The sequence below is a fragment of the Arachis hypogaea genome, chromosome 4 (genome assembly GCF_003086295.3).
Source record: "Arachis hypogaea cultivar Tifrunner chromosome 4, arahy.Tifrunner.gnm2.J5K5, whole genome shotgun sequence".
Taxonomy (NCBI): domain Eukaryota; kingdom Viridiplantae; phylum Streptophyta; class Magnoliopsida; order Fabales; family Fabaceae; genus Arachis; species Arachis hypogaea.
In genome coordinates this window covers 115,547,108-115,574,795 of record NC_092039.1, presented here as the reverse complement: position 1 = coordinate 115,574,795, position 27,688 = coordinate 115,547,108, and the positions used below count along the sequence as shown (strand labels likewise).

Here is a 27,688-nt window from a genome sequence, read left to right as displayed (position 1 = left end):
ATTGGATTTGACCGATACATTTTGCAGCCTGATCCTAATTATTTTGATAGAATAAATATTATCACTTCTATTAAAGTGAAGAAATCGGTATGATGAACAAGTAAAAATTTATTAATTCTTAAATTAAAATAATAATCAAACATAATGAAAAACTGATTGCTATGCATACTCCCGGTTCAATAATTAAGAGGGTGCCTAAAAAGATACAATGCATAATAATAGCAAACCCAAAATATAATAACAATAATTAAAATGAAAAAAAAAGACATATTTAGCTTTCTCATTTATGTAGATTCCATATGCCGTTTTATGCAACTTCAATATCCTCTTATTGGATGTATTAAAATTAAAATTTTGTTTCTAAAACAGAAATATAGAAAAAAAGAGATAGAGATGCAAAAAACAGAGATAATTATTGTCTTTGGGACATAAAAGAAGTAAAATTTTAAATTAGTTTTAATTTTTTTAAATAGTTATTTTAGTTCTTGATCACTACTTATTAGTTGTTAGCCTTTTAGTTCTTCATCATTATTTATTCGTTGTTAATCTCTGAATTTTTTAAATTGAGAGACAAATTAGCTCCTTCTTTTCTTTTTAACTTTGATTTAAAAAAAAATCAATGTGATATATCCGATGGTTTGAAAGTTTAGAGACAAACAACTAATAAAAAAATAGTTAAAGATTCCAGGAATCGCTTAAAAGAAAGTTTAGGAACTAATATAAATATAGTTTTTAATATTAAACTAATATAACTATTTCGTTTAATTATTCGGTGTATCGCACGGGTATATAGATACTAGTTTTCACAATAAAACATTTTTTTTTTCCTTTTTTACTATCTCTGCAATTTATCTGAAAGAAAGTATCCAAACATAGCACTGTGATTGATGCATGTCAATATTTTTTTCCTCCATGATATTTTACTATTTTTCAATCAGGTAAGTAACAAGTAATTCGTAGCAGATTTACCGTCTCTTGTTTTTTTTTTATTTTTTTTCGGTAGGGTTATGTCTGTTTTTTTTGGTCTAGATGTCAATGCTCATTTTTGTTTTTTTGGTATACTAAAGGGGCTGGAGATGTCAATGCTCTTTACCCTCTAATACATAGTAATCTTTTTTTTTTTTTTGTCCACTGTATCTCCCAATCCGATGTCAATGCTCTTTACCCTCTAATATATAGTATTTTTTTTTTGTTGTCCACGGTATCCCCCAACCCGACAGGTCAAGGACTAATCCGTTACGGATCTGGCCAATGGGTTACTGCATGCATAAGGCGGGATTCGAACTCCCGACACTTACTTAAGCGGACGAGTGAGCTGACCAGACCAACCAAGTTGGTTTATACATAGTAATCTTTTTATTTTAACCCCAATATTGTTTTTGTCCGGGCTTATTTAAATTTTTTTGTCAAGGGGCCTATTTAATTTCCAATCTATACGTTCATAGGGCTTAGCCCAAAAAAAAAAAAATACATAGGGTTTCTAGTTTCTTCGTGAAGAAATGGAGCGCTATAAAAGCCCCTCTATTTAGGGTTTCAGCTTCAATCTAACGCGTTCAGTGAAGAGAAAGTGGTAGCCATGGGGAGGAGTAAGCATCCAAAACTCTTTACCAAATTCTTCAAAGAATCTTTTATTTCTTAATTTCTGATTCTTATTGTTCCCCTTATTCGATCTGCATATGTTAATTTGGATTTTGTTTATTAGTTAGGGTTTATATGTTCTGTATAATTTAACAGTGTTTTTATTTTTGTTTTTATAATCACTCAAGTTGTTTGAATTAAGCAAGATGATTTTATGTTTGTTTATGAAAGAAATGAAACTCCTTTAGTTAGCTTGTGGGAAACGGAGTATTGTTCAAGTGAGGATTTTGTTGCTGCTACTAGGATTTACATAGTGGTTCATTCATTTGTTGTTGAAGTTACTATGAGATTGGTGTAAGCTGACTTGTGCCCCTAGAGAGATTGGCTGGAACTTTGTTTGTTTTGTTTTTATCTATGTTTGAATGAGGTGAAACAAATAATTAACTTTTTTGATGTTGAATCCTTTTTGGATTGAATTGTCCCGTAGCATCTCAGATACTTCTTTGATGCTTTCAAAAATGAAAAACCTTTTGGCTCAAGGTTTGTCCTAATATTATGTTAGCCATGGTAGGTAGTCGTTCTATGAAATATTTATGTTTATTCTGAGATTGCTTAGTGATAATTTAAATGAATATATATTTTCAATCCTATATAATCGTGAAAACAGTAGGTTCGTGCATAGAGGGATTTATCTTCGTTCAAAGAATTTTTTAAGATCACTGATCATTGGACAAGCCTTTCTTTGTTTTGTATGATAATCTATTTTATATTTTGTAGCTTGTAGTATTTTCTATCAATTTCTCATTCTTATTGCTTATTGTTCTTTAACCGGTATCTGAATATTTGTTTGTTGTGTGGATCATTTGTAATTATTGAATCCTTTGTTTTTTTGGGGTTTGTACTAGTGTTCATCATTAATCTGACTGTAGTGGTTAATGCTATTTGATGTAGGACCTGCTAGGTGTTATCGACAAATTAAAAACAAGCCATACCCCAAGTCACGGTTTTGCCGTGGTGTTCCTGATCCCAAGATCAGGATTTACGATGTGGGTATGAAGAAGAAGGGTGTGGATGAGTTCCCTTTCTGTGTCCACCTTGTTAGTTGGGAGAAGGAAAATGTATCAAGTGAGGCACTGGAAGCTGCTAGGATTGCCTGCAACAAGTATATGGCAAAGTTTGCCGGAAAGGATGCTTTCCACTTGAGAGTCAGGGTTCATCCATTCCATGTTCTTAGGATCAACAAGATGCTTTCATGTGCTGGAGCTGATAGGCTTCAAACTGGAATGAGAGGTGCATTTGGAAAGCCACAGGGGACATGTGCCAGGGTGGCCATTGGGCAGGTCCTTCTTTCTGTTCGCTGCAAGGACAGCAACAGCCATCATGCACAGGAGGCTCTCCGTCGTGCTAAGTTCAAGTTCCCTGGTCGTCAAAAGATTATTATCAGCAGGAAGTGGTATGTATTTGTTACTTTGGAAGCTATGCATATTCGTGGACATGAATGCTCTCAGTTTTCTTCAATCATTTAATTTGTAAATGTTATGTGTATGTTACCGTTGTATTTTAGAATAATGTAACTGACTGCTTGGGGTTTTACTCGTTATTATATTATCATCGTGTGACTACTTGCGGATATCATAGTTCATCCGCATTGTTTAACTCATTATTCTTGTTTTAATCCTTACACAGGGGATTCACCAAGTTTAGCCGAGCTGATTATCTGAAATTCAAGTCAGAGAATAGGATTATGCCTGATGGTGTGAATGCAAAGGTATATTTTGTTCTTGTTTATGTCAATAAAAGAAGTATCCAAGTACCGATGAACAGAGTGGGAGCATGTTTTGGAACAGATTTTGCATTCTGTATTTGCTTGATTATTTTATTTTATTATTTTAGTAGGATTTTAACTTTGAAGTTCCTTGTTTTTGGTTTTTTCAGCTCCTTGGGTGCCATGGACCATTGGCTAATCGTCAACCTGGAAGAGCATTTTTGCCGCCCAGTGCAACCGCTTAGTTATCGATTCTGTTTATCTGGAAAATACTGAACAATAGTTTTGAAAGATTGAAGTTGTGTTTGTCACTTTCCCTTTGTATTGTATTAGAACTATGTCGGTTTATTTCAGCTTTGACATCACTTTGAATGGAATTATATTTCGTATCCTATTTTGTTATGATCCTCCTTCAGTGTTTATATTTTGTTTGCATTTGATTATTGATAGTTATTGTTTTGTTTGTCCATTCTATTCTCCGTCTATCCTTACCAGCTTCTTTACTTGTTTGTAAATTTTCCCGAGTTATGTTTCTTGTTCTGATTCTGTGGCTGGATTGACTTGTTTCAACATTGTTCACCGCATACCCTTCTTTTCGAAGGTGAATAATTTTGGGGATGAGGTGATTCTTGTGAAAATGATCATGGTGATATATTTGTAATTAATAATAATTTTAAATAATTGTAATTAATAATAATTAATTTGTATTTTTTAAAAAATAATTTAAATAATTACTAATTAATAATAATTTATTTAATATACTAAAATTGGATTTTTTAACTAATAAAAGTAAAGTGTTGATTTTTTATGAATTTATTTTTTTTAAATAAAAGTATTATTTTTTTAAGATTTGTTTTAAAAAAAATATTTTTATTATGATTATATTATAATTAACATTTAATGAGTAATTTATAATTATACTAATTTTAAAAAAATATTATTATAATTGTATAAAATTAATATTTAATACATTATTTATTAATAAAAATGAGGTGTTATTTAATTTTTTATAAATTTATTTTTTTTAAAATGAAAGTAGTACTCTTTTTTCTAAATTTATTTAAAAAAATATATTTATTATAATTATACTATAATATTATAATTATATTACAATTAATATTTAATGAATAATGTATAATTATACTAATTTTAAAAAATATTTTTATTATAATTATATAAAATTAATATTTAATATATTATTAAACTAATTATCAATTAACAATATTTTTAATCATTTTAATTATATTGATATAATTCTAATTCTCATTTATTATACAATAACAAGTTTAATCACCCGTGCCATGCACGTGATAAGATTGAAATTATAATTTTAAGTTGTTATGTTAAATTTCATTTTAATTATAATAATTTAATTAATAAAAAAATAACTTGTATGCGTTGTTTTTTTTTTTTTAATATAGTATTAATTGTATTAACCATAAAATAGTTATTTAATCTATTTTTTTATAAGTCAGACATATATACTTAATATGACCATAAATAATCTAATAATACTTTAAATCTACCAATAAAGTTTTATATTTTGGTATATTGTGAAGTAAGAAAATATCAAAATCAGCTCAAAATGAAGAATAAATTAATAGAGAATCCTAATGCAGAAAGTTTTGTAATAAACAATTCAATGCTATCCTTTGATACCTGCAAAATATATACATGAAACAACACTGTATCAATGTTTGTATATAAAATTATATGATTAACGTAATTATAAAATTGTTTGTCAAGAGAATAAAATTATACGAATTTTTATGATAATTTTAATATTCTCAAACTATTAATGTACAATAAGAATTCATCTATTAGTACCTATAATTTCTAAATTTTTTTAAGTGATAGTAATAAATTTTAATAAATAAATAGATTTAGTAAGACATTTTGTTATTACCTTTTTATTATAGGCTCTCAAAAATTTCTCTATATATCACATTCATCGTGTAGTAATTTTCAAGTGTATTAACCCGTGCCATGCACGTGGTAAGATTAAAATTATAATTTTAAATTATTTTGTTAAGATTAATTTAAATTATAATAATTTGATTAATAAAAATATAACACGTTATGTATTATTTATTTTTTCTTAAGCTAGTGTTAAATATATTAACTCTAAATAGTTATTAATTGGTTTTAGTAATCTACTTTCTTCAATAAATCAAACATATATACTCAATGTGACCATAAATAACTTAATAATACTTAGACTCACCAACAAATTTTTATATGTTGTTTTACTGTTAAATAAGAACATATCAAAATTAGCTCAAAATAAATAATAAATTATTATAGAATTCTAATACACAAAATTCTCTAATAAACAATGAATAATTTAAATCTACTAAAAAATAACTCAACACTTTTCTTTGATACCTGCAAAATATATACCTAAAATAATATTATATCAATGTTAGTATACAGTTTTATAATCATTGACCGTATTTACTATACATGAATCCTTCTTAAAAGTTATTCTATACACGTGTGCAGTCGGAAGATAAATTACTGGACTTTATTTTATTTTTCTAAATTATTATAATTATGCATTATTCATTAAATGCTAATTGTAATATTGTAATATAATTATAATAAAGATATTTTTCTAAAATAAATTTAGAAGAGAGAATAGTACTTTCATTTTGAAAGAAAAATGAATTCATGAGGAATTGACACCTCTTTTATTAGTTGATAATGTATTAAATATTGATTTTATATAATTATAATAAAAATATTTCTCTAAATTAGAATAATCATGTATTATTCGTTAAATGTTAATTGTAATATAATTATAATAAATATATTTTTTTTAAATAAATTTAGAAAAGAAAATAGTGGTTTCATTTTAGAGAAAAAATGAATTCATGAGGAATTAACACCTCACTTTTATTAGTTGGAGAAAAAATCCAGTTTTAGTATATTTTGTCATTATTATACATTTTTCTCTAATCATATATCCATTGTTTTCTTTTCTTTGTTTCAGCATTTTGAACCTGGGTTTAATTTCTCGTAGTTCTCACTTCTGAGTCATTCTATTAGATGTAGTTGATAACTATTGAAATTCTTTGATTAATATAGGAGAAAAATATATTATTATATGATAGAATTAATATGAGTATATTTTATTATTAAATAAACAAAGTTAATATAAAATAAAATTATACATAAAAAACAAAGAAAATAAAATTAAAATAGCAAAAGTGATAAAAATATTATTTTTATAATTTTATTTTATCATTTTTATGTATAGAAGATTAGAAAATAGTAAATTTTTAACTAAATTAATTTATATTTGTTGTATTCAATTTAAATAAGTAATAAATTATCTTATTTTAATTTATTCCTTAAATTTATATATCATAAAAATTAAATCAAATAATTAATATACATAATTTTAAATTGTGTGATACTTAAATATCTATTAAAATCAATTAGTTGATATAATTAATTCATCATAATAAATTGACTTTAATGAGTTAAACAAAATAATACAGAAGCATGCTATTGATTCTATCATTAAAGTTAAAAATTCGATTTTTATATGATGATAGGATAGATAATATAATAAACAGCGAAAAAGAGAAAGATAAACATTTTAGATCCTAAATTGTTTCATTTGAATGTTGCAATGTGGGTATCATATTATTTTATTTATTCTATCATATGGACCCTTTTGTAACTTTATTTCAGTATCAATAGAATTTCACAACCTTTGAGTACTAAATTAAAATTCAAAATGAAACTAAAAAAAAAAGTAAAGAGTATAAAATTATTGATTGAAAAACACTCTAAATAATAAAAAGCCAAATTAACTTTAATATTAAATTCATTAATACGATTTTAATTTTATATAATAGTTAGAAAATATATTAGTAAAAGCAAATGGAAGAATAGCTTTAATTAGTATTTGATAAAATATTCATTTAGAATAATTAAAAAATATAAAATTATGATATTATTAAAAATAATACATTTTTATGTTAAAAAATTATATTTAAATAAAATATTTATAAAATATAAAATTTAGAGTAACATAGCTTTATAAACATTAATCATTAATCAATTATGAAGTAACATAAAATTATAATATAATTTATTTATGAAAAAATAATCAATAATTAATATTAATAAATATAAAAATCATCCAAACACTTTAATTAAAAATATGAATGGTTAATTATTATTTATTATTAATAATATTTTGTTCATAAAAAAATTAAAAATATAATTATTCAGATTTAGATTTTAGAAAAATAAACGTATAAGTAACAAATGATCTATTTTATCATGTATATTATAAATTAATGAATTAAACTAACTGATATAATGAATTATAATTAATTAATTGGTATAAATTATAATAAATTATATGATATTTAAACAGAAAATAAAATGAATAAAAGAATAAAAAAATAGAAGAATAGAAGACTACAATAAAATAAATTGAATGTAAGTTTTTTTTTCTTTTTACAAATTTTATATCACATCTGCTTCAATAATAATAAATAAAAATACATCAACTTAATATCTAAAAAAAAAGGATGAGATAAAATCATAACACAATTCTAAAAAAAAAGCTTAAATTAAACCATAATATCATTGTACAACACAAATTAAAAGTAATTTCACACTACAATATACCACACAAATAGATAAATGACTTAAGCTTAATTATGGATTTTTTATTTATTTATGCAAACATGATAACACCATGGTCTATAAATGCTTAATGAATAACATCATATATTGCTCTAAATGATGAGCACGGGAGTTGAAGAGTGTGTGCTGATTTGTGTTCATGATAGTTGCCTTCTTGTGACGGCGCCTCATAGGAAGAAAAAGAATTGTTGTAAAAGCTACCAAATGAAAGAGTAATTGGTAAATGAATGATATTTTCTTCTAACATATATGGTCTTTTATAGTGGTAAAATAAAAATAGAATGAATAAAATTTTATATTTTTATATTAGAAATAGAATTTGATATTTATCCTAATAAAATTAAATAATTAATTAGTTATATTTAAATAAATAAAATAAATTAAATAAAAATATTTTTAAGAATTAATCAAATCAATTAGTCAATACAAATAATTAGTATAATTAATTTTATTTGATTTATTGAATTCAAAAAATAAATTAAAAAATAATTGATTGAATTAATTAGTTGATATAATTAATTTATTATAATTGATTGGATTTAATGAATTAAAAAAATAAATAGAAAAACATAGGAGACAGTGATTTTTTAACTAAATTAATATATATTTATTGTATTTAATCAGTACAAGTAACAAATCATCTATGTTATTATATATCTTATTTAATCTTGCATGGTACGAGTAATTATAAGTTATATTTTGATTTCTAATTATTTACGTACATAAATGATTAAAATATATAACATAAATATCGTAATTATTATAATTCTATGATATAATTATAATTAACATATTTTATCATAATTAAATATTGATTTGATATAATTATAATAAAAATACTTTCCCAAAATAATATAATTTACTATTATTCATCCACTAATTATTTGGCAATAAACCTTAATATGATTTTTTACATTTCTGCTATGGAAAATAACTACTTAGATATACCAAATAATATGTAACATATTACTACCTGTATAAGTTAAGGCACAAATACAGAATTTAATTAAGGTGATTGAAACTTTCACCAAATAGAATATGACCTCAATCGAATAAAAAAGGGTACTCGATTTTGCATTAATTAGCTAGTCGAAGAAATAATATACTCATTCATTATTCATGTTTCATTATATTTTTTAAATAATATATAGAAAATATATATCCTGTATTGTGACTATTAGTAATTTTATTAATAAACCTTTTTTTAAACTATTACTAATTTCAATTTTAATAGAAAATCTGAGGAAATAATTTCTCTTGCCATAAATAATATATTAAAACTGTTAGTATATTATCTTCTATTTGGTTAATTGAATTTATCAATGATTTTTCCGTGTAAATCGTTATTACCCAGTTTTTAATAACTACTTAATATACAAAATTTGAAATTAGAAATTGTTATTACTAATTCAATTAACTGGTTAATTGAGTAATAATTGTCAAATTATTAAGGTGCAAAATCATTGATTTACTCAATAGATTTTCATATATTATTTATATTTTAAGTAATAATTTAAAATTATATTATTTACCCAATTAATAATACTATTATTAATAATTATTTTTTGCATTAATTTTTAAATCAATTATTAAATAATTATTTTTGTTAAGATAATTGTTTATAAATTGTTTCAAATTATATTTTGTTAAGATATAATTATTTAGATTATTACTCATGGCACGGGTATAATTTCATTTTATACCAATTAATCAATTATAATTATATGACACGGGTGTAATTTCAATTTTATCCACCGATTATTGGCAAATAAATTTTATTCTAATTATAAATAAAATATGTTTTTATTGGCAAATAAATTGTCTTTAGGTCAACGATTTAATATATGTGTAGGTTCATTTTTTGTCAAATATAATGAAAATACAAATAAAAAAATAAAGGATAAAAATAAACTTAATAATATCTGACACTACTTCATTTTATTAAATTATTTAAAAATAGCAAATTCACAAAAAATAATCGTAATATATAAATTGAGGCAATAATTTAAAATTCTATAATTATAATTTAATCAAATACTAATAGTAAAACCAAATTACCTAAACAATATTGAACCTATTCTAATCCTTAGTCACGTATAGTATAGAATCATTCTTGTAACGACAACCAACTGAAATAATATCGTAAGTTTTAATATTAAAAATTCGTGCAAAATCAGACCATCCTCTTGTTAGATAAGCTTCATCATCCGCTATTCATGCAATGCGACAAGATATAGAATTGTCACACCGAGAAACCAAACTAACTCTTATTCCCCTCAATGGCATTGCATGCATGCAAAAGAAAGCTGGTAATTTCTGAAAAAAATCAAAATATGTTAAAAAAATTATTCTAATAATGAACAACTTAAACTAAAAAAAATTAAATATATTACCAATCGTTGAAATTGCATATCTGAATTTGTCACGAATTTAGCAAAACTGAACTGAAACTAAGGGAATTCAATTTCATTATGTGCTCCACTTCAAAGATTTTCGGGCAGACGTAAAAAGCATAGAGGGGATGGAACTTGAACTTGTCCTATAAAGTTCCATGGATGCAATTTCTCAATCAAAAATCGAGCTCCTCCTAAGAAATCTAACTTTAACCACATTCTATTGGGTTGGTTATAATAAGTGAGTAGATCCAACCATCCTTTGGTAAAGTAGAGACTATTGCCTCTTCTTTAAACGCTTACATCCATGTAGTTGGAACCCGAATCAGTGAAGACAACTCGATAAAGTATTTCATGGATGTGATGCATTGTAAATGATTGTGGCAAAAGACAATCGAACTGGAACATTAGACGATAAGAATAACCTAGAGTAACAACAAATAAAAAATTATCAAAAGAATAATATAATAGAATGAGTATATGAAAAATATTATAAAAAATTATAAATTGTACCTTAAAAGGATCAACTTCAATAAAAAACGAAGAATACATTCTTATTCTATGAAGTAGTAAAAAAAAAACCACTAAATATAAAATTATGAATTGACTCTCAAATTTAGATTTATGTACCACAGGAAAACACTATATATAGACTTTAGTAAAACAAAAATAAATATGTAAATTACCTATTATTAAGGTAATTTTTTAATAATGCATTAAATTTTGATTTGATACAATTATAATGAAGATATGTTTCTAAATTAGTATAATTATATATTATTCATTAAATATTAATTACAATATAATTATATTAAAGATATTTTTTATAAAATAATTTAGAAAAATTATTTGATATACGTGAATCGGGTAACAAAGATTTTTTATTATTATTATTACTATTATTGATATTATTATTATCATTAAAATTATTAAAAGTATTTGTAATTGATAATTGATAAGTAGTTTAATAGTGCATTAAATATTGATTTGATATAATTATAATGAAGATATGTTGCTAAATTAGTATAATTATATATTATTCATTTAGTATTAATTATAATATAATTACAATAAAATAATTCAAAATAGAAAAAAAAATTATTCGTTTTGGAGGGAAAACGGAAGCATGAGAGATCGACACGTCACCTTTAGTAGTTGGGGGAAAACCCAGTTTTAGTATATTAAGTAGATTTTATTAATGGCATGTTGTTACATTAACGGTGATCTATTTATAATAATAATAAGAGTAAAGTATGTTTTTGTCCTCAACGTTTGGGGTAAGTACTATTTGTGTCTCTAACATTTAAATTGTTCTATTTGTATTCCTAACGTTTATAAAAATGATTCAATGTTATCCTATTATTAATTATACTAACAAATTAGATTATATTTTTCGATTATTTTCACTTGGATGTATTCATTCTCAATTAGGTCTCAATTGAATGTGTTCGCTTTTAATGTTATCCTACTATTTGTGTTTAGATTTAATTATGTTCCTAAAAATGTGAATTATGTAAATGTTGTAGGAATTAATTTCAACTTTTGATGAGCTATTTTTCGAAATGGATCATCGATTCTATCCCAAACATTTGTATTCTAGCTTCAAGAATAGATTTTTAAAACTCAAACTAAAGCATTCATGATGTGTAATTGAGGGCATGATAACATTGAATCACTTTTACAAACGTTAGGGATACAAATACGACAATTTAAACGTAGAGACACAAATAGGATTTACCCCAAACGTTGGGGACAAAAACGAAACTTTAATAATAATAATAATAATAATAATAATAATAATAATAATAATAATAATAATAATAATAATAATAGACATCAATAATTAAATAATAAAATAATAGCCAAACATTGTATACCTAGTTTTAATTAGTTAACAAATTTAATTTTAGTTGCTTGTTTTATTTTCTACATAATTATGTTAATTGTCAATTATTATACATCAAATCAGCATTTAATACATAATTATATTAATATATCAAATAATTTCTAACAAGTTGATATTGATATCTACTTTAAAAAATTAAAACAAAAATATATGATTCTAATCATGATAAAATTATACATGATATGATAATGACTTATTCGGCAAATATACGATGTATAACATAAATAAGAAAAAATAGCTTAATAATAATGAATTTATATAATTATTTTTGTTCTAATAAAGATTATTTATAGTATATTTTGTAGTTCGCGAGTCTAGATTTGAAAGACAATTTTTTTTTTAATTTATTATTCTTCCTTAACTATTTCATAGAATAAGAATGTATTTTTCGTTTTCATCGAAATTGATCCTTTTAAGGTATAATTTATAATTTTTTATAGTATTTTTTATATACTCAATCTATTATATTATTCTTTTGAAAATTTAATATTGTTCTTACTCCAATTTATTCTTTTCATCTAATGTTCCAGTGCGATTGTCTGTTATCGCAATCGTTTACAATGCACCACATCCATCAAATACCATCTCAAATTGTATTCACTGATTCAGGTTCTAATTACATGGATGTAAGCGTCCAACGAAGGAGCAATAAACTCTATTTTATCGAATGATAGTTGGATGTACTCACATGTTATGACCAATCTAATGGAATGTGGGTAAAGTCAGTTTTTTTGGGAAGAGCTCGATTTTTTATTGAGAAATTGTTTCCATGGAGCTTTGTAGGCCAAGTTCAAGTTTCATCCCTTCTATACTTTCTACGTCTGTCCGAAAATCTTCGAAGTGGAGCACATAATGAGATTAAATTTCTTCAATTTAAGTTCAATTTTGGTAAATTCGTGTCAAATTCGGAGATACAATTTCAACGATTAGTAATATATTCAAATTTTCTTATTTTAAGGTGTAAATGATATAGTGTACACTAACAAAAATTCGTATAATAGTGCTAATGTAGGTCAAGATAGAAAAGTAAGGCTCTGATAGTATGAGGCTTGTATAAATAGGAAGTCTTTATTTTTAAAGTCCTTTCTTAGTTTTCATCTCCTTGTTTCTATTCATCTTTTTTTCTTGAAATTACATGCTTCAGTTATGCCACTACTAGAAATAGGATTTTTTTGGACGAAAATTTCAAACGAAATTTATTCCGTCTGAATAACTTTTTCATTTTGGACAAATTTGAAACAAATGTTGAACAATTTTTAGTGGAGATATTGAAATAATATATTCTGTCTTAAATTTGTCTAAATTTTGTCCCAAATTTTGGCGCCAAATTTTTTTTAGATGGCGCCAAAATTTTCATGCAGATTAGCAATACATTTTGGACAAAAACTATAATTCGTCCGTGTTCCATCTGAATATGCGCAATAACTTCAGACGAATTTGGAACGCATTTTGAAAAATGTTAATTCTATCCCAAATTTGTCTATAATTAGTCTTAAATGCTTTTACTATTACTAACCCTTCGAAGTAGACAAAATTTTTTCCCACAAATTTGAGACAAAAATAGCATTATTTGTAAATTCCGTTTGAAAGTTCATCAATTTTCAAACAAATTTTAAATATTTATTGAAAACTTTTAAAATTTCGTATAAAAATATTATTTATATTTTAAATTAGCCTATGATTTGTCCCAAATATTTTTACTATTCCAAAATAAAGTTTCTTTTTCCTAAAATAACCTTAATTATATATAACTTATAAAAAGGTATCGTTTTTGTTTGCACATTTCAATTCCAAAACCTCTTGATCAAAATATGAAATAATGATCATACCAATTAACATCTTATTTATTATTATGCATATTTTTAAAAATTGGATTAATAGGTATGTTAGTGCTTATTTATGCAGACTTTTTTATATAAATAAGTAAATAAAATATATTAATTCCCATAATACGCATGCAGAAAAAGCTTTACAAAAATGCGCAGGGCCATTGTTCGCAAAGCACCCGCGAAATGGATTTAGTGGTCATCTCAAGAGGGACGCACACGAATTGGAACTTCTGGTGGGAGAAGCCATTTTGTGCCTGACGCCAACGAAATGAGTACTTTTGGTGGGACTACCATGAAATTTAGTTGGTTTATTTTTAAAATAAATTTTTTAATATTTTAAAAAATAAAAAATTATTTAATTTTTTATTAAGTTAATAATTTATTTTTATATAATATCAAATATGAAATAAATTACAATCTTAAAATAATTAATTGAATCATTATAGATCAACTATTAAAATATAAGACTAGTAAATTAATTTATTATTCATCATAACTCTTTTAATTCAGGTAATACGTACTCAGTACTAAATAAAAAAAATTAACAAATATACTTATTTAATCCTAAATTTTAGAACAAAATTGACTATATTTTTATTAGTTATTTTTTTCTATCATTGTATATTATATTTGACTTTTTTTTTAGTTAAACTTGGAAGACTCTATCTTTTTACTTTTTTTATATATTTTATCTTCTTTTTTTTTATTCTTTTATTTTTATTATATTTAATATTAAATTTCTTATACAAATTTTTATATACCACCTTATATTTAATTTTGATTTGTTTAGTTACCTCATATTATTTTTTAATTTATTCTTTTAATTATTTACGTTATAATAATTTAAAATTTAATTTTTTAATAAATTTAAGATAAAATATATATAAAAGAATTATCTTATCTTATCTATCTTATCTATTAATATAAAAAAAATTTTAATTTCAAATATTAATTTTATTAAATATTTATCTTTTCAAATTATTATATAACAAAGATTTAAAAACATAATTTAATTTAAATATTTTAAAATTAATATTAAATATAATTTTTTAAAAATATCTATCTTTTAGATATTAATATTTTATAATTTATTAAATATATTTTTGTTGTAATTTTATCTTTTTTAATTTGATATTAAAAATTAGATATAATTTTAATTTTAAAAAATTTGCTATACATAATTATTTCAATGCCACTTATTATTTACTTTGCGCCAAAAATCAAAACTTTATCAAAACCGCCTTTTAATTTCAGGAGATTTTAATTTTTGAGTGCTTCTTCCTCGTGCTGGAGATTTTAGGTTTCCTGAACTATCTTTTGGTTACTCTGTTTCAGGTCAATTCTTCATCTCCTTCTCCCTCCTTCTGCGTACTCTGCCTCCGGTCTGTGCTTGCCGCTCGTGCCTTGCGCTCTTTCTGCGTGCTTTGCCTCTATGTGTTGCCGCTCGTGCTCTGCCTCCTGTCTCTGGTCTCAGACATCCACCACTCCCGCCTCCAATCTCGCACCTCAGACCACTTCCATCATCGTCAATCGCACTCCCAGGTACCATCCTTCACTCGCGAACAACCGCTCCGCCTCCTGCATCTGTTTGCCTCTGCCGGTCTCAGAACCCGCGCCCCTGCTAGCCTCAGACACCGCCCCTTCGCTAGATTGTTCGTGCCTCCTCTTCTCTTTGTGCGTCCTCTGCCAGCTTGAATTGTTTTTTTCTTTTTATTTATGCATGTTTTTCCTGTTTTTAATGTCAATTTCAATAATATTTCAATCTTTTGTTCATTGTTAATTTGCTTACTAATTTTTGTGCTTCCTCTGCCCAGTTTGAATTGTTTTTTTTTAATTTATAGATGCTTTTCCTGTTTTTAATGTCAATTTTAATAATATTTCAATCTTTTGTTCATTGTTAAGTTGTAAGTGTTGAATTATGGCGGTATGAAATCAATGCTGCTGAAAATTGTTTGTTTATGCTGAATTTCTAAATTGCACACCACATGTTTGATTGAATGTCTATGTGATGCTTTGCATTTGATTTATATATTGTAGCTACTATAAAGATTAAATGGCTTGTTAATTTGATTTATAAGTTGCAAGTGTTGGATTATGGCTGTATGGAATCAATGCTGCTGAAAAATTGTTTGTTTATGCTGAATTTTTGAATTGCATACCACATATTTGATTGAATGTCTATGTGATGTTTTGCATTTGATTTATATGTTGTAGCTACTATAAAGATTAAATGGCTTGTTAATTTGATTTATAAGTTGCAAGTGTTGGATTATGTCTGTATGGAATCAATGCTGCTGAAAATTGCTTGTTTATACTGAATTTCTCAATTGCACACCACATGTTTGATTGAATGCCTATGTGATGCTTTGTATTTTATTTATATGCTATAGCTACTATAAAAATTAAATGGCTTGTTAATTTGATTGTTACTCAACTTTGTTCATTATTAATTTGCTTGCTAATTTTTGACAAATGACAAATATCTTTTGGGGGAGAATTTTGTCCTTTCTTTCTTATGGTCCTTTTTGTAAGCGCTAAAACTTTTCAGAATTCATTTCGGTGCTTAACCCATATGACTACCAACCTATAGAAGCATACGCAGCTGCTCATGGCACGCATACTCTCTACTTCAGGTTTACCCCCATCTTATTCAGTTCCTATGCTCTACCCTCTAAGCAATTGTCTTTTTCTTTTTTTCTCTTTCGAGAATTTTACCTTAGAATGTCATGATCGGAATTGGTTTAGGTTCTTTTGGTTTAGATATTTTTTCAAAGTTGGATTTCAGAAATTGTTCAGAGACATCCAAAGATAATCTAAATATTGAGCAAGAACTTCACATGTGGAAAGAAAAGGCAAAGGAGCAAGAAATGATCAATGAAGAGCAAAATGTTAAGTTGAAAGATGCTGAGTACAAGTTAAAAGATCAAGGACGTCAACTAAAAGTTCAACAGAAATGAATTGGTTCTACTGAAAAGACAATTCATGCTTTGTATAAAAAGTTGAATCTCCCACTTCCTTCAACCTTGTCTGATCCTACGAAAGATGAGCTTGGGATAGGCTCTAGTGATGATAACATGAGTGACTGATATTTGGAGTATATGTTTATTCTGATTTAGATTAAGGAATTTTTAGGTGAATTAGTTAGTACATTTTATTTTATTCATGATATTTGACCTTTTTAAAGGCTTTCTTTGTTTTAGTTTAAGTATTTTTTTCTTATTTTAGTTTGATTACATTTATGGATAAAAGTATTTTAATAATAAATATTTTTTTAACTCTTATGGTAATTAACTTTTTCATGATTTTATTATGTGTTTATAATTTGGATGATGTAATATGAAAAAAATGATTATGAATTATGATGGTCTTAATATAGAAAGCAGATCGAATACAATTTATTTTCTAAAATATTTATCTATTAAATAGTAAATTATTTTGTATAAAAATTATTTGAAATATTATATTAAATCTGTAGAAAATTTGTGCGAAAATAATTTTTTGTTTTGTATGAAATTTGTTTCAAATACGTAAATGTTTTTAAATTAAATTTGTCTGAAATTTAATTGAAAAGAAATATTTAATTTGTCTAAAATTTGTTCGAAAAAAATTTGTTATATTTGACTAAATTCGTTAGAAATTTGTCTGAAATAAAGTATATTTTTTGTTTGAAATTTGTCTAAAAATTAATATTTTTATGTTTGAAATTTGTCTGAAATACGTTATTTTTATGTTGGCTAATCTGTCTGAAATTCGTCTAAAATACATCATAATAGTTAGAAATCTAGCAGATAAATGCCTATTCGAAATCTGTCACAAAATCGTCTGAAAAAAATTTCGGACGAAATTTCAGACAAAATTTAAATTAGCAACAAGGCTTTTTGGGACAAAAAAAATTCGTCCCAATTTTGTTTGAAGGAAAAAATTCGTCTCTAATTTGTTCGAAATTTATTTCAATTTCGTCTCAAAATTCGTCTGAAAAAGCCCTATTTCTAGTAGTGTGCTCAGATAAGCTTTTGTAATTAAAATAATTTTATAATATATTATGAATTTTTTTTAGAAATTATTGAACTTTTTTTGCATCAATGCAATGTCATTAAAAAAAATAAATGTCAATTTAGTTTTTCGGTGTGTCAATTTTATACTTTGCTACCTATTTAACTATATACCTTCTTTCATAAATCTACTTTACAATTTCCCTCTTTCCCTTACTAGGATCATAAAATTCATCATAATTGGAATCTAACTGTTACAATTAAACCCACAAATAATTTTAAATCTAAATTGGAAAAGTCTAGGGGGCCAACAACTTTTATATTTTCTGGCCAGTACTTAACCATCAAAACAAAAGTGATAGATCTCCAACCATTAGATACCATTAGATGTAATCTCACATCATTAAAAATACTATTGATGACCAATTGATGGTTACAAAACACCAAAATTGCTAACCCCTAATATTTCTCATCCAAATAAGTGAACAAATTTAACTGCCAATCAATGACATAAAGAACAAACCCATCGCGTCGTCATGTGTTCGTCATTAAAATAGATTAATAAAAACGATTAATAACTACATTAGTATTGATACACTTAACATTAAATTAAAAAAAATGAACAACACATGACATGTTACTTTTTTATTAATTAAATAATTATAATTTAAATTAATTTTCACAAAACAACTTAAAATTATAATTTTAATTTTATCATATACATAGTACAAATTATTACACTTATTAATTGATATGAAATGTAGTTCACAAATGTTTATTGGCTTATTGTTGACTAAATCTTTGTTTTGTTGGTTACCTAACGAGATTATTATCATTGATGTTTTTTCAATATTTATAAAATTTATTATGCTTCCATTTTTAGAATCTTGCATCTAGAGATGGGTTTCTTCGAAGGAGACCGAATCCACAAGCTGCTACTGGTACTTATCCCGCACTCTTCATTACTATATAATATATATTATTAAACTTTTCAATTTAAGTAAATTTGGATTTTTATTTTCAATTATTTAAGTGTTAGTAATTTAATAAAAAAGTGCTTGTTTACACGTAATTAAATTAATAAAAAAACATTTTTAAAACAGAATTTTGTTTAATATATTTAATAAATTTTTAATAATAAAAATAAAAATACTAAAAAATAAAAATATTTATTTAAAAAACTACAATTTGTATCTATTTTAAAAAAATTTTCTTTTAAAAAGTATATATTTTTCACATAATAAATAAAAAAATATTTTTATCATAAGATTTATTTAAACGTTATTTTTATAAAAGATCTTTTTTTAATAATTTTTTTAAAATGATCTTTTATAAAAGTAAAAATAATTTTATATTTAGATATCTCATATAAAAAAATCTTTTTATCTATCAATTATGTTTGAATAAAATAAGATAAAAATAATTTTTCACTCATTTATTATATAATTTTTTTTTAATTTTTTAGTACTTTTATTTTTATTATTAGAAATTTGTCAAACACACTAAAAAATAAAAGATAATTTTTTATTTAAAAAAATATTTTTTTATTAATTTAATAACGCCCAAATAAACACTTATTTTATCCAAATATAATTAATAAATAAAAATCTTTTTACATGAGATATCCAAATACAAAATCACATTTATTTTTGTAAAAGATCTTTTACAAAAATATCATTTAAAAAATGATATTTTTTAAAAATAACATCCAAACAAACTCAAAATATTAAATAAAATTTTAAAAAGATATAAGTTAAAATCGTATCCATATCAGTTTGATTTGTTAAAAATAAAATCTATTTTATTTAAACTATTAATTTTCATATAAAGTAAAAGTTATATATAATTATTGGTACCCTCGTCCAAACCAAGAAACAAACGTGAATCTACACTACGAAGAACAAGAATCAACGGCTTTCGCCTATGCTGACTCTCCCTCCAGAGTTGTTAGAAATAATTTTTCTAAGGTTGCCGGTGAGGTCCCTTATTCAATTCAAGTGCGTGTGTAAGCAATGGCGTTCTCTGATTTCTGATCCCTACTTCGCAAAATTGCATTATGATGTCGCCATTGCACCCACTCACAACAATAATACTAAGCTCCTCTATTTGTCAAGCGATTCTTCTAAGGCTTGTTGTGTAAAAACAGAACCATCCATTCATCATGATTATCCTTTTAAGCTTCAAGAAACTTACAAGAACCATAGCACGAGGATTATTGGTTCGTGCAGAGGCTTTATACTGTTGCAAAACGACAAACCTAAGCTTGGAATCCAGCAACTAGTTCTCATGTAAGAGTTCCATATCCAAATAATTTCTCGAATTCAGATTTCTTTTGCCATGGTGTTGTGTATGAAAAATCCAATGATGACTATTTAGTTATCATGGGATCGGTTCGAACTCTAAAGGGAAAACCCGAGTGGAAGTTTTTCTCTGTGAGAAGCAATTCATGGAAGGAAATTGAAGGTGGTGATTGCTTTACTCCAAATATTGCTATGGCTCATCAAATAGGATTGTTATACAATGAAGCTATTCATTGGTTAGTGGTGTATAATGGCAGTGATTACCCGCAAGGTATCGTAATTGTTGCCTTTGATATCGCAACGAAAACTCTATCAGTGATTCCCTTACCGTACCTACTAGATCCTAATGAGTGGGAGTTAAGCCTCGTTGGAGGCGGAGGATTCTTTGGGATATGTATGATGGACCACATATGTCAGCATATATGGGTGATGAAAGAATACAAAGTGCAGTCATCTTGGATTTAAAAAATGGACATCTTATATCCTTCCGATAATACAATGATTCCTTTGTGTTTTACTAAAAGTGGGGATGTTGTATGGATGAATAGGATTATCAAAGATCTAGTAAAGTTCGAAAAATTGGGGGGCAACGAAGAAGAATTAGAAGAGTTCAAACTGGATTTTTGTGATAAAGATACAGTTTTAGTCATGTTTAATGAGTCTTTGTTGTCACTTCCAAGTAGTTGTAGACAGGAAGAGTAGGGTATATAATCTATATATCTTTTTCTTTTAAATTGTGTTTCTTAATTACTGCAATAATTTCACCTATATATTTTGCTACTTATTTAATTTTATAATTTATGTTATGTATAATCGTAGTCTCTCGTTTTCCTTTCCAAAATCAATATATCTATATATCTTCTTTTTGTTAGGTTGTTAAAGTTGTCATTTTGGTTTGTTTTGTTATAGGCTCTGTTTTATTGCTTTATGATTCTAGTTTGATTTGCTTGCTCCCCGGATGTTGGCATCAGATGCTTAATGTTTTTTAACGGGGTGGCATGGACATTACTTGATTCTATGTTTTAGCTAAGTGATTATGTTATGCGATGTTTCATTTAAGAATGTTGTTTTGATTATGTTATAAATATAAACTTTCTTACACATTATATATATGTATATTCTTCGTTGGTCTAAATTAGCACCTATCTCACATGTAAACACAAACATCATTGACAATCACATATGAATGATGCGTATAACTTTTACAATGAAACGAGTGAAGCTTCTGTGAACGCACCACATATTAAAGCCTTTCCCAACTGCAAAGAAATTAATCCTTAGAAGAATCCACTCAGAAATAAATTAATCCTAAGACTCATGAGTGAGTACATTCGCTTGCACAGAAAAGTTAGTTACTAGGTTGCTAATCTACTAGTCAAGAAAAGAGCAGAGGGTAGTGTGGAATATTTGATTCTGAAGTCTCGAGGCTTGTGTTTAGTTTTTTTTTTCGTTGATTAAACACCCAAAAAAATTTAATTTAAAATTGATCGCATTAAAGTCTAACATATTATTCAATTATCTATTTTAAAAATAATCACTAGCAAAAAAATTATTGTTCATTAGATATCTTGGTATTATTATCCATTGTTTATATATGTTCACCTAATAAGGATTGAGGCATTTGTGATGAGTTATCATAAGTCAACGTCACATTACAACATTAAATTATAGAATAGATAGAAATATAGAACACGTTAAGTAAAACAAATCTTCTTAAAATAAAATATTATTAGCTCTGTATGAAAAGTAGGAAAATGTAAATGCCATGATGCTGCTTCTTGTTCTTACTTCCTACCATGGTACGGTGGTGTTTGGTTTAGAGAGAAACGGGACAGTGAAAATAGAAACCAATATTTTTCTTTTTTCCACTTCACCTCTCTTCCAAGCAAAATACAATAAAATGAGTTTCATGTGATGATTGAATCGTGATTATTAATCTGCGAAACATGACTAGTTTATGATCTAACTACTTCATCTGATTAGTTTGGCCTGAATTTTAGAGTAGTTAATATGACGATGAAAATATATACTAAATAACATAAAATTGTTAAGAATGTTTAATCATATTAAAAGAACTAAGGACTTTACCGAAAATTTTCTAATTATAAATTTTTTTATAAATAACTTTTGAAACTTTTAATAATACATCACGCCAATGTTTAACCATAGTAAAGTAAAGATGAATTAAAGACTTTAATGAAAAAGTTTTAATTATAACTTTTCTTAAAATAATTTTTGCATCTACGTAATGAGAACCAAGAAAATTAATTAGTTGTGATAACATCTACATCTACTAAATAAGGGTAAAAATTTCCGATAAAAAATATATATTTGTATGAAGGTCCATGACTCAATGAACCAAGACATAATATATACACGAAAAAAATTGTACAACAGCACTGCCAATAAAGACTTGAAAAATCCATACTCAAACAATGGCAGCAGAAAAGAAAGTGATGTATCTACAACATGCTATCCGTAAGAGCAGGCAACCTGCGGAAGAAATTAACAGGTGCTGGTGGTGTCTTACTCCTAAGCTTAGGATGTCTCATCAAATAAAATCCAACGGCAATAAACATCAGCTGCAAAGGCACAACATAAAGCACAATTGCAGCCACAATGCAGAACACCATAAATATCGCCGTGGCGCGTGGATCGCGCCAGTTTATAAGCGCGTGCAGCCTCTCCCCTTGGGCTGCTATGTCTCCAACCACACTCTGGACTCGTCCGGCGAGGCTTCTCAACCGATCATACCTCCACCGGACGAGGTCCGAACTCCTCGTGGTTGGAAACGTGTCCATTTCCTCATCCAGCTCATCAGGATTTGCCACGTCAGCACAAGAAAGCCTTGTGTCCATGTGTGGCGGGTATCTGGGTCGAAACCTCCATTTCCACATTCCTATAACAAACATGTAGAGAAATATTGTTGGTAGAATCAGTTCAGGGAAGCAAACTAGCATAAGGAAAAGAATGTGCACAAGAACCGTTGTAACCGAATTCTTCCACGTGGAAATCTCCCCAAGCCACCCTGCAACCGAAATTAGTCCTGAGAAAACGTTTTTCAGACGGTTGAAATTCGCCTTGCTTCGCCTCATGCTCCATAAATGTGAATCTGAGTCAGACAAGTACTCAACTACCTCCTTCCTAAGAGGCGGCTCGGCGCGACTCAGCCGCGCCGAAACAATGATCACAGCCTGCTGTTTCAGCCTGTCCTGTTCTATAATATTAAGTGGCTTGACATAATGCATCTTTGGCAAATGAGGCTTGAAATATAAATTCAACATGTTAACGAATGATGTGCACGAGAATCGAATTGCCAAATGAATTTCACCCATCTTCTTGACACCAGAATTATGAAGCATTAACAATGGATAAGTATGCGTGTAGATTCGGCCGGATTCTAGCGTCGATAGCCTTATCCGAACCTTGCCAATCTTTGAATCTCTATTGCCATTTCCATTAGAGCTACTTACCTGTCCATTGTCAAAAACTCCAAGAGTTAGAACCGTGGAAGGATCATAAACCTCCCAAGTGTATTGCTCATTGAATTTTGGACTAATGCTGCCTATAACCGTCCGCGTTCGCACCCATTTCTGGCCGTATTTTGCGACACAGTAGGCGTCCGAGGTTCCCCTGCCTTCTCTGGTCTTCATTGGTATCACATTAGCATCTAAAATTCCAAGTTCCAAGACACCAATTTGTTTCTTCCATAGCACTCTTGTTGAAGGCCTAAGATCACTGCTATAATAAGTAGACTCATCAAGAACATGGTATCCACCTTCTAGAAAAACATTCACATGGATTCTACTGAAGAACTTGTCTTTGTCCTTCTCTTTCTGTTTTCCATTCTCCATGTCCCTAGCAGATGACATGGATTTTTCCAAAGGATACCATCTGCTTCGGATGGGACGATCGTCTGCGCGCTTGTCAATTGATCCGACAGGGATAATCACATTGCCAATAGTCTCATCTTTGTTGTTTCCAAGGCGATCTTCGACAGTAAGGATCAAAGGCTCTTCAAAAGGCTCAGCTGCAACCAACATCAAATCTTGATTCCACTGAGGATTCATCATTCTTGATTGAACTGGTCTAGTCTTCAAGATTTGGTTACCAATCTGTACCTTGACATATGCATCTGGTATTCTTGATTTCTCTGATGGAACTAAATCTTGTGCCTCTATTACTTTAACTCTCACATACCATAACCGTGGCGAATGGTAAACTTTCGACCGGATTTGAGCATAGTGAGAAGAAGAAGAGCTTCCATTAGGAGATATGGCATCAGAATGCCAAGCATCAGGAAAAGCCTCGTCGGCCTGAGAGCCGTACCAGACTGCAAGCATTATCTCCCCATTGTTCTTTTCACCTTTCTTGTTTTCAATCCGGTACCATTCTGGAGCTAGAGGACTATCCGGCGGAGCGCGCCGGGGAACATCATAGAGATTGAACTTCACATTCCCAACTACATCATCTAGCACCACATCCTTGTCTTTCACCACAACTTCAAGAATTGATGACTGAAGATTCTCCTTTGCAAAGGCAAAAACTTGGTTCCATTCAGGACTTTGGTTTTTCTCAAAGTGGTTTGTGGTCCCTTTGAAGTTTCCAATCTTCACCTCAACATAGGGATCAAGGCTTCCAGTTACATCCATGGATGGAAGATCTCGAGCTTTAACAACTCGGACGAAAAGGTACTCCATTGGTTCAACAAGATCATAGGTGCTGGCCGGTATATTTCCTCGAATCACCCTTCCACCAACCACTTTTCCCCCTCCAAGAACAGGACTAGTCTCTCTAACAACATGATCAACTGGTGATGCTGAGCCTGCAAATGCATTCATAACTTTTGCAGCAGGTTTTGCAGATTTCATCTCATTCATGGAAAATGATACATTAGGCATGCCAGCAGCAGCAGCCACTGCAGCCGAATTAGGCTGCTGCTTTTCGCCTTTATTCGATTTAGCAATGTTATGGAATGTGTGCCTATTTGGCTGAGTTTTCTTAATTGGAATTTCTCTAAGGACTGGATCAGGGAATGGTAATTGTGTTTGATCTTGCATTGGAATGTGATATGTGTTATTCTGAAAGAAATCGGGAAGAGGGTTTGAAGCTCTCATAGAATTGTCATTTGTAACATACACCTTCAAACCAAGTTCTCCTTGTACCTTAGAAAAGAAACGTTTCTTTTCAAGAGGGTAGTGGAGAAGAACAGCATCAGAATACGAGACGAAGGAGGCTCCGGTTAGCCGGACTTTACCAAGGAAGACTTTTGAGCCATTGGTTTTGTTGTAGTGATATACAAAGGCTTCAAGATTGAGGCTTGGTATCATGCTTGGATCAGTGATGTTGAAGTAAAAGGTCTCATCCCAAACAGGACTCAGATCTTTCTCTTTAGTCATCGTGCGAAATTTCTGGCCGTTAAATTGAAGCTCGACGAAAGGGCTAGATGAGCCTTCACCATCTTTTGGAGCAAGGTCATGAGCACTAACAACTTCTACAGCAAGTTTGAGATTGTTCATTGGTTCCAATGATTTGGATGAAAGAAATGTTTAGGCAGAACCTGAAAAAAGGAACATGGATAACTTGATATTCAAATCAATAGATATAGTATTGTATAAAAATTTGTCTATACTTTCCTATTAATATGCAATCAAGCAAAACCAAGCTGATTTTTTTAAAGACATTAGTTTCAATTTTCAAAGTCTGATTATGTCTGCATAAAATATAGTTTTGTCTTTATTTAAAAGATTGATTGATATTCTCATAGTTTGACTAATTCCACAAACCACAAAGCCAAGAAAACAATGGAATATTCAACTAAAACTTTTATTGTTTGTTCTTCATTGAAAATCAGAAATCTTGGTAAATTCATAGAAGCACAACAGTCTACTCCATCCAAAAGAAAATAGAGAAAAAAAGAATCAGCACAAGTTACGAATTAACTATGACTCTTCAATTGTTAATTTCGAATTGTAGATAAGGAAGCAAAAGAAAGAAGAAAACAGTGTCGTGGAAAGCAAGTAATGCTTCAAGCACAAGCAAGACACAGAAAGATTCTGAAAGTATCAACAGAACCAATTAATTATATAACCTTCTTCTCTGTGACAAAAAGCAAGACAAGAATATAAAAAAATCCCTTTCTTATCATCAACAGAAAATTACAGAATTTGAGAAAAAGGATTAAACTTTCAATCTTTTGATTACTAATAAGTAGTAAGAATAGCAACTCAGTATAACCCTAAAAAAAAACTAAGAGTCAGTTAATTAAGAAGTGGGAAAAAGAATAAAACAGAAACAACATATATGCAAAAAAAAAAAGAAAACAAACAGAGAATCGAATTCAAAAGTAAGGAAGAATAAGAAGGAGTGGCATGAAAACATACCTGTGAATGAATGCCAAGAAGAAGAAGAAGTGGACAAAAAGAAGGTATTATAAGCAAGGGGAAGGGGTTGATAGAGAGAAAAAATCAGAAGAGAGAAACTTATAGAGCAAGAAAAAGGAGGAGGAAGAACGGGGTATGACATTTCTTCTGGGATGGTTCGTTGAAAACGAGTGCAAGAGGTATTATGAATTGACCTCCGAATACAAAAATATTTATATGCAAAGCGCAAACCATTTATCTTTTTGACAAAAATATTGTGACATTTGGATTAGGGCGTTTGAATTGGTCTAAACATGAAATTAAAAAATCCCATTGTACTGGGAGGAAAAATACTAATAAATACCACTTACAATATTATTTTTGTATTATTTAATTGTCAAAATCAAAATGACATCGTTTTAAAAAATTTAGGATGACATCCGACTATTTACATCAATCTTCTTTTAATATCTATACATAAAAAAATATTTTAAAAATTAACATAAGTTACGTTCATAAAATTTGAAGATTAAATAAAAATAATTAAAATTTTAAAAATTAAATTAAAATTTATGTATAAATTCAAAAACTAAATTAAAATTATCTCAAAAATATAAAAAAATGTGAAAGTGATGTATAATAATTAATAGCCTAATAGGAGTATTATATTAGAATATGATTACACAGGGAGCGGAGAGACAAAGGAAAGAGTTGTGAGAATTTGCATGTCCGTTATGGTTTGAATTTTCGCATTTTGCGACTTCGCGTTGTTGCTTTGTTTGTCCATTGTCCCACTTTCGAGCGCGTAACTCAAATGGCTCTCTCAAATCATTACACGTGTCCTTTTTCTATTTGATCACTACCAAGCAAGATCTTTCGTCTCATTGGGAAACAT

The 27,688-nt window shown here is 27.6% G+C and overlaps 2 protein-coding genes across 2 annotated transcripts; one reads left to right on the top strand and one right to left on the bottom strand.

The window, feature by feature from the left end:
• The first annotated feature begins 1,091 nt into the window (after positions 1 to 1,091).
• LOC112797442 (large ribosomal subunit protein uL16) lies at positions 1,092 to 3,745 on the top strand. Its single transcript, XM_025840363.3, has 4 exons — positions 1,092 to 1,586; positions 2,530 to 3,031; positions 3,265 to 3,346; positions 3,514 to 3,745. Exons 1-4 carry the CDS (start codon positions 1,577 to 1,579, stop codon positions 3,586 to 3,588), a joined length of 669 nt encoding a protein of 222 aa, XP_025696148.1. The 5' UTR covers positions 1,092 to 1,576; the 3' UTR covers positions 3,589 to 3,745.
• An 18,996-nt stretch (positions 3,746 to 22,741) lies between these two features.
• LOC112797441 (FT-interacting protein 3-like) lies at positions 22,742 to 27,050 on the bottom strand. Its single transcript, XM_025840361.2, has 2 exons — positions 26,815 to 27,050; positions 22,742 to 25,991 (listed from the first exon to the last, which is right to left on the bottom strand). The coding sequence occupies exon 2, from the start codon at positions 25,948 to 25,950 to the stop codon at positions 22,894 to 22,896; it is 3,057 nt and encodes a 1,018-aa protein (XP_025696146.1). The 5' UTR covers positions 25,951 to 25,991; positions 26,815 to 27,050; the 3' UTR covers positions 22,742 to 22,893.
• Between the last annotated feature and the right edge of the window lie 638 nt (positions 27,051 to 27,688).

Coding starts and splice junctions, on each gene's coding strand:
- LOC112797442 (XM_025840363.3), top strand. Junction 3,032..3,264: donor ATTATTATCAGCAGGAAGTG/GTATGTATTTGT, acceptor ATCCTTACACAG/GGGATTCACCAAGTTTAGCC. Junction 3,347..3,513: donor CTGATGGTGTGAATGCAAAG/GTATATTTTGTT, acceptor TGGTTTTTTCAG/CTCCTTGGGTGCCATGGACC.
- LOC112797441 (XM_025840361.2), bottom strand. CDS start 25,950: ATGAACAATCTCAAACTTGCTGTAGAAGTTGTTAGTGCTCATGACCTT.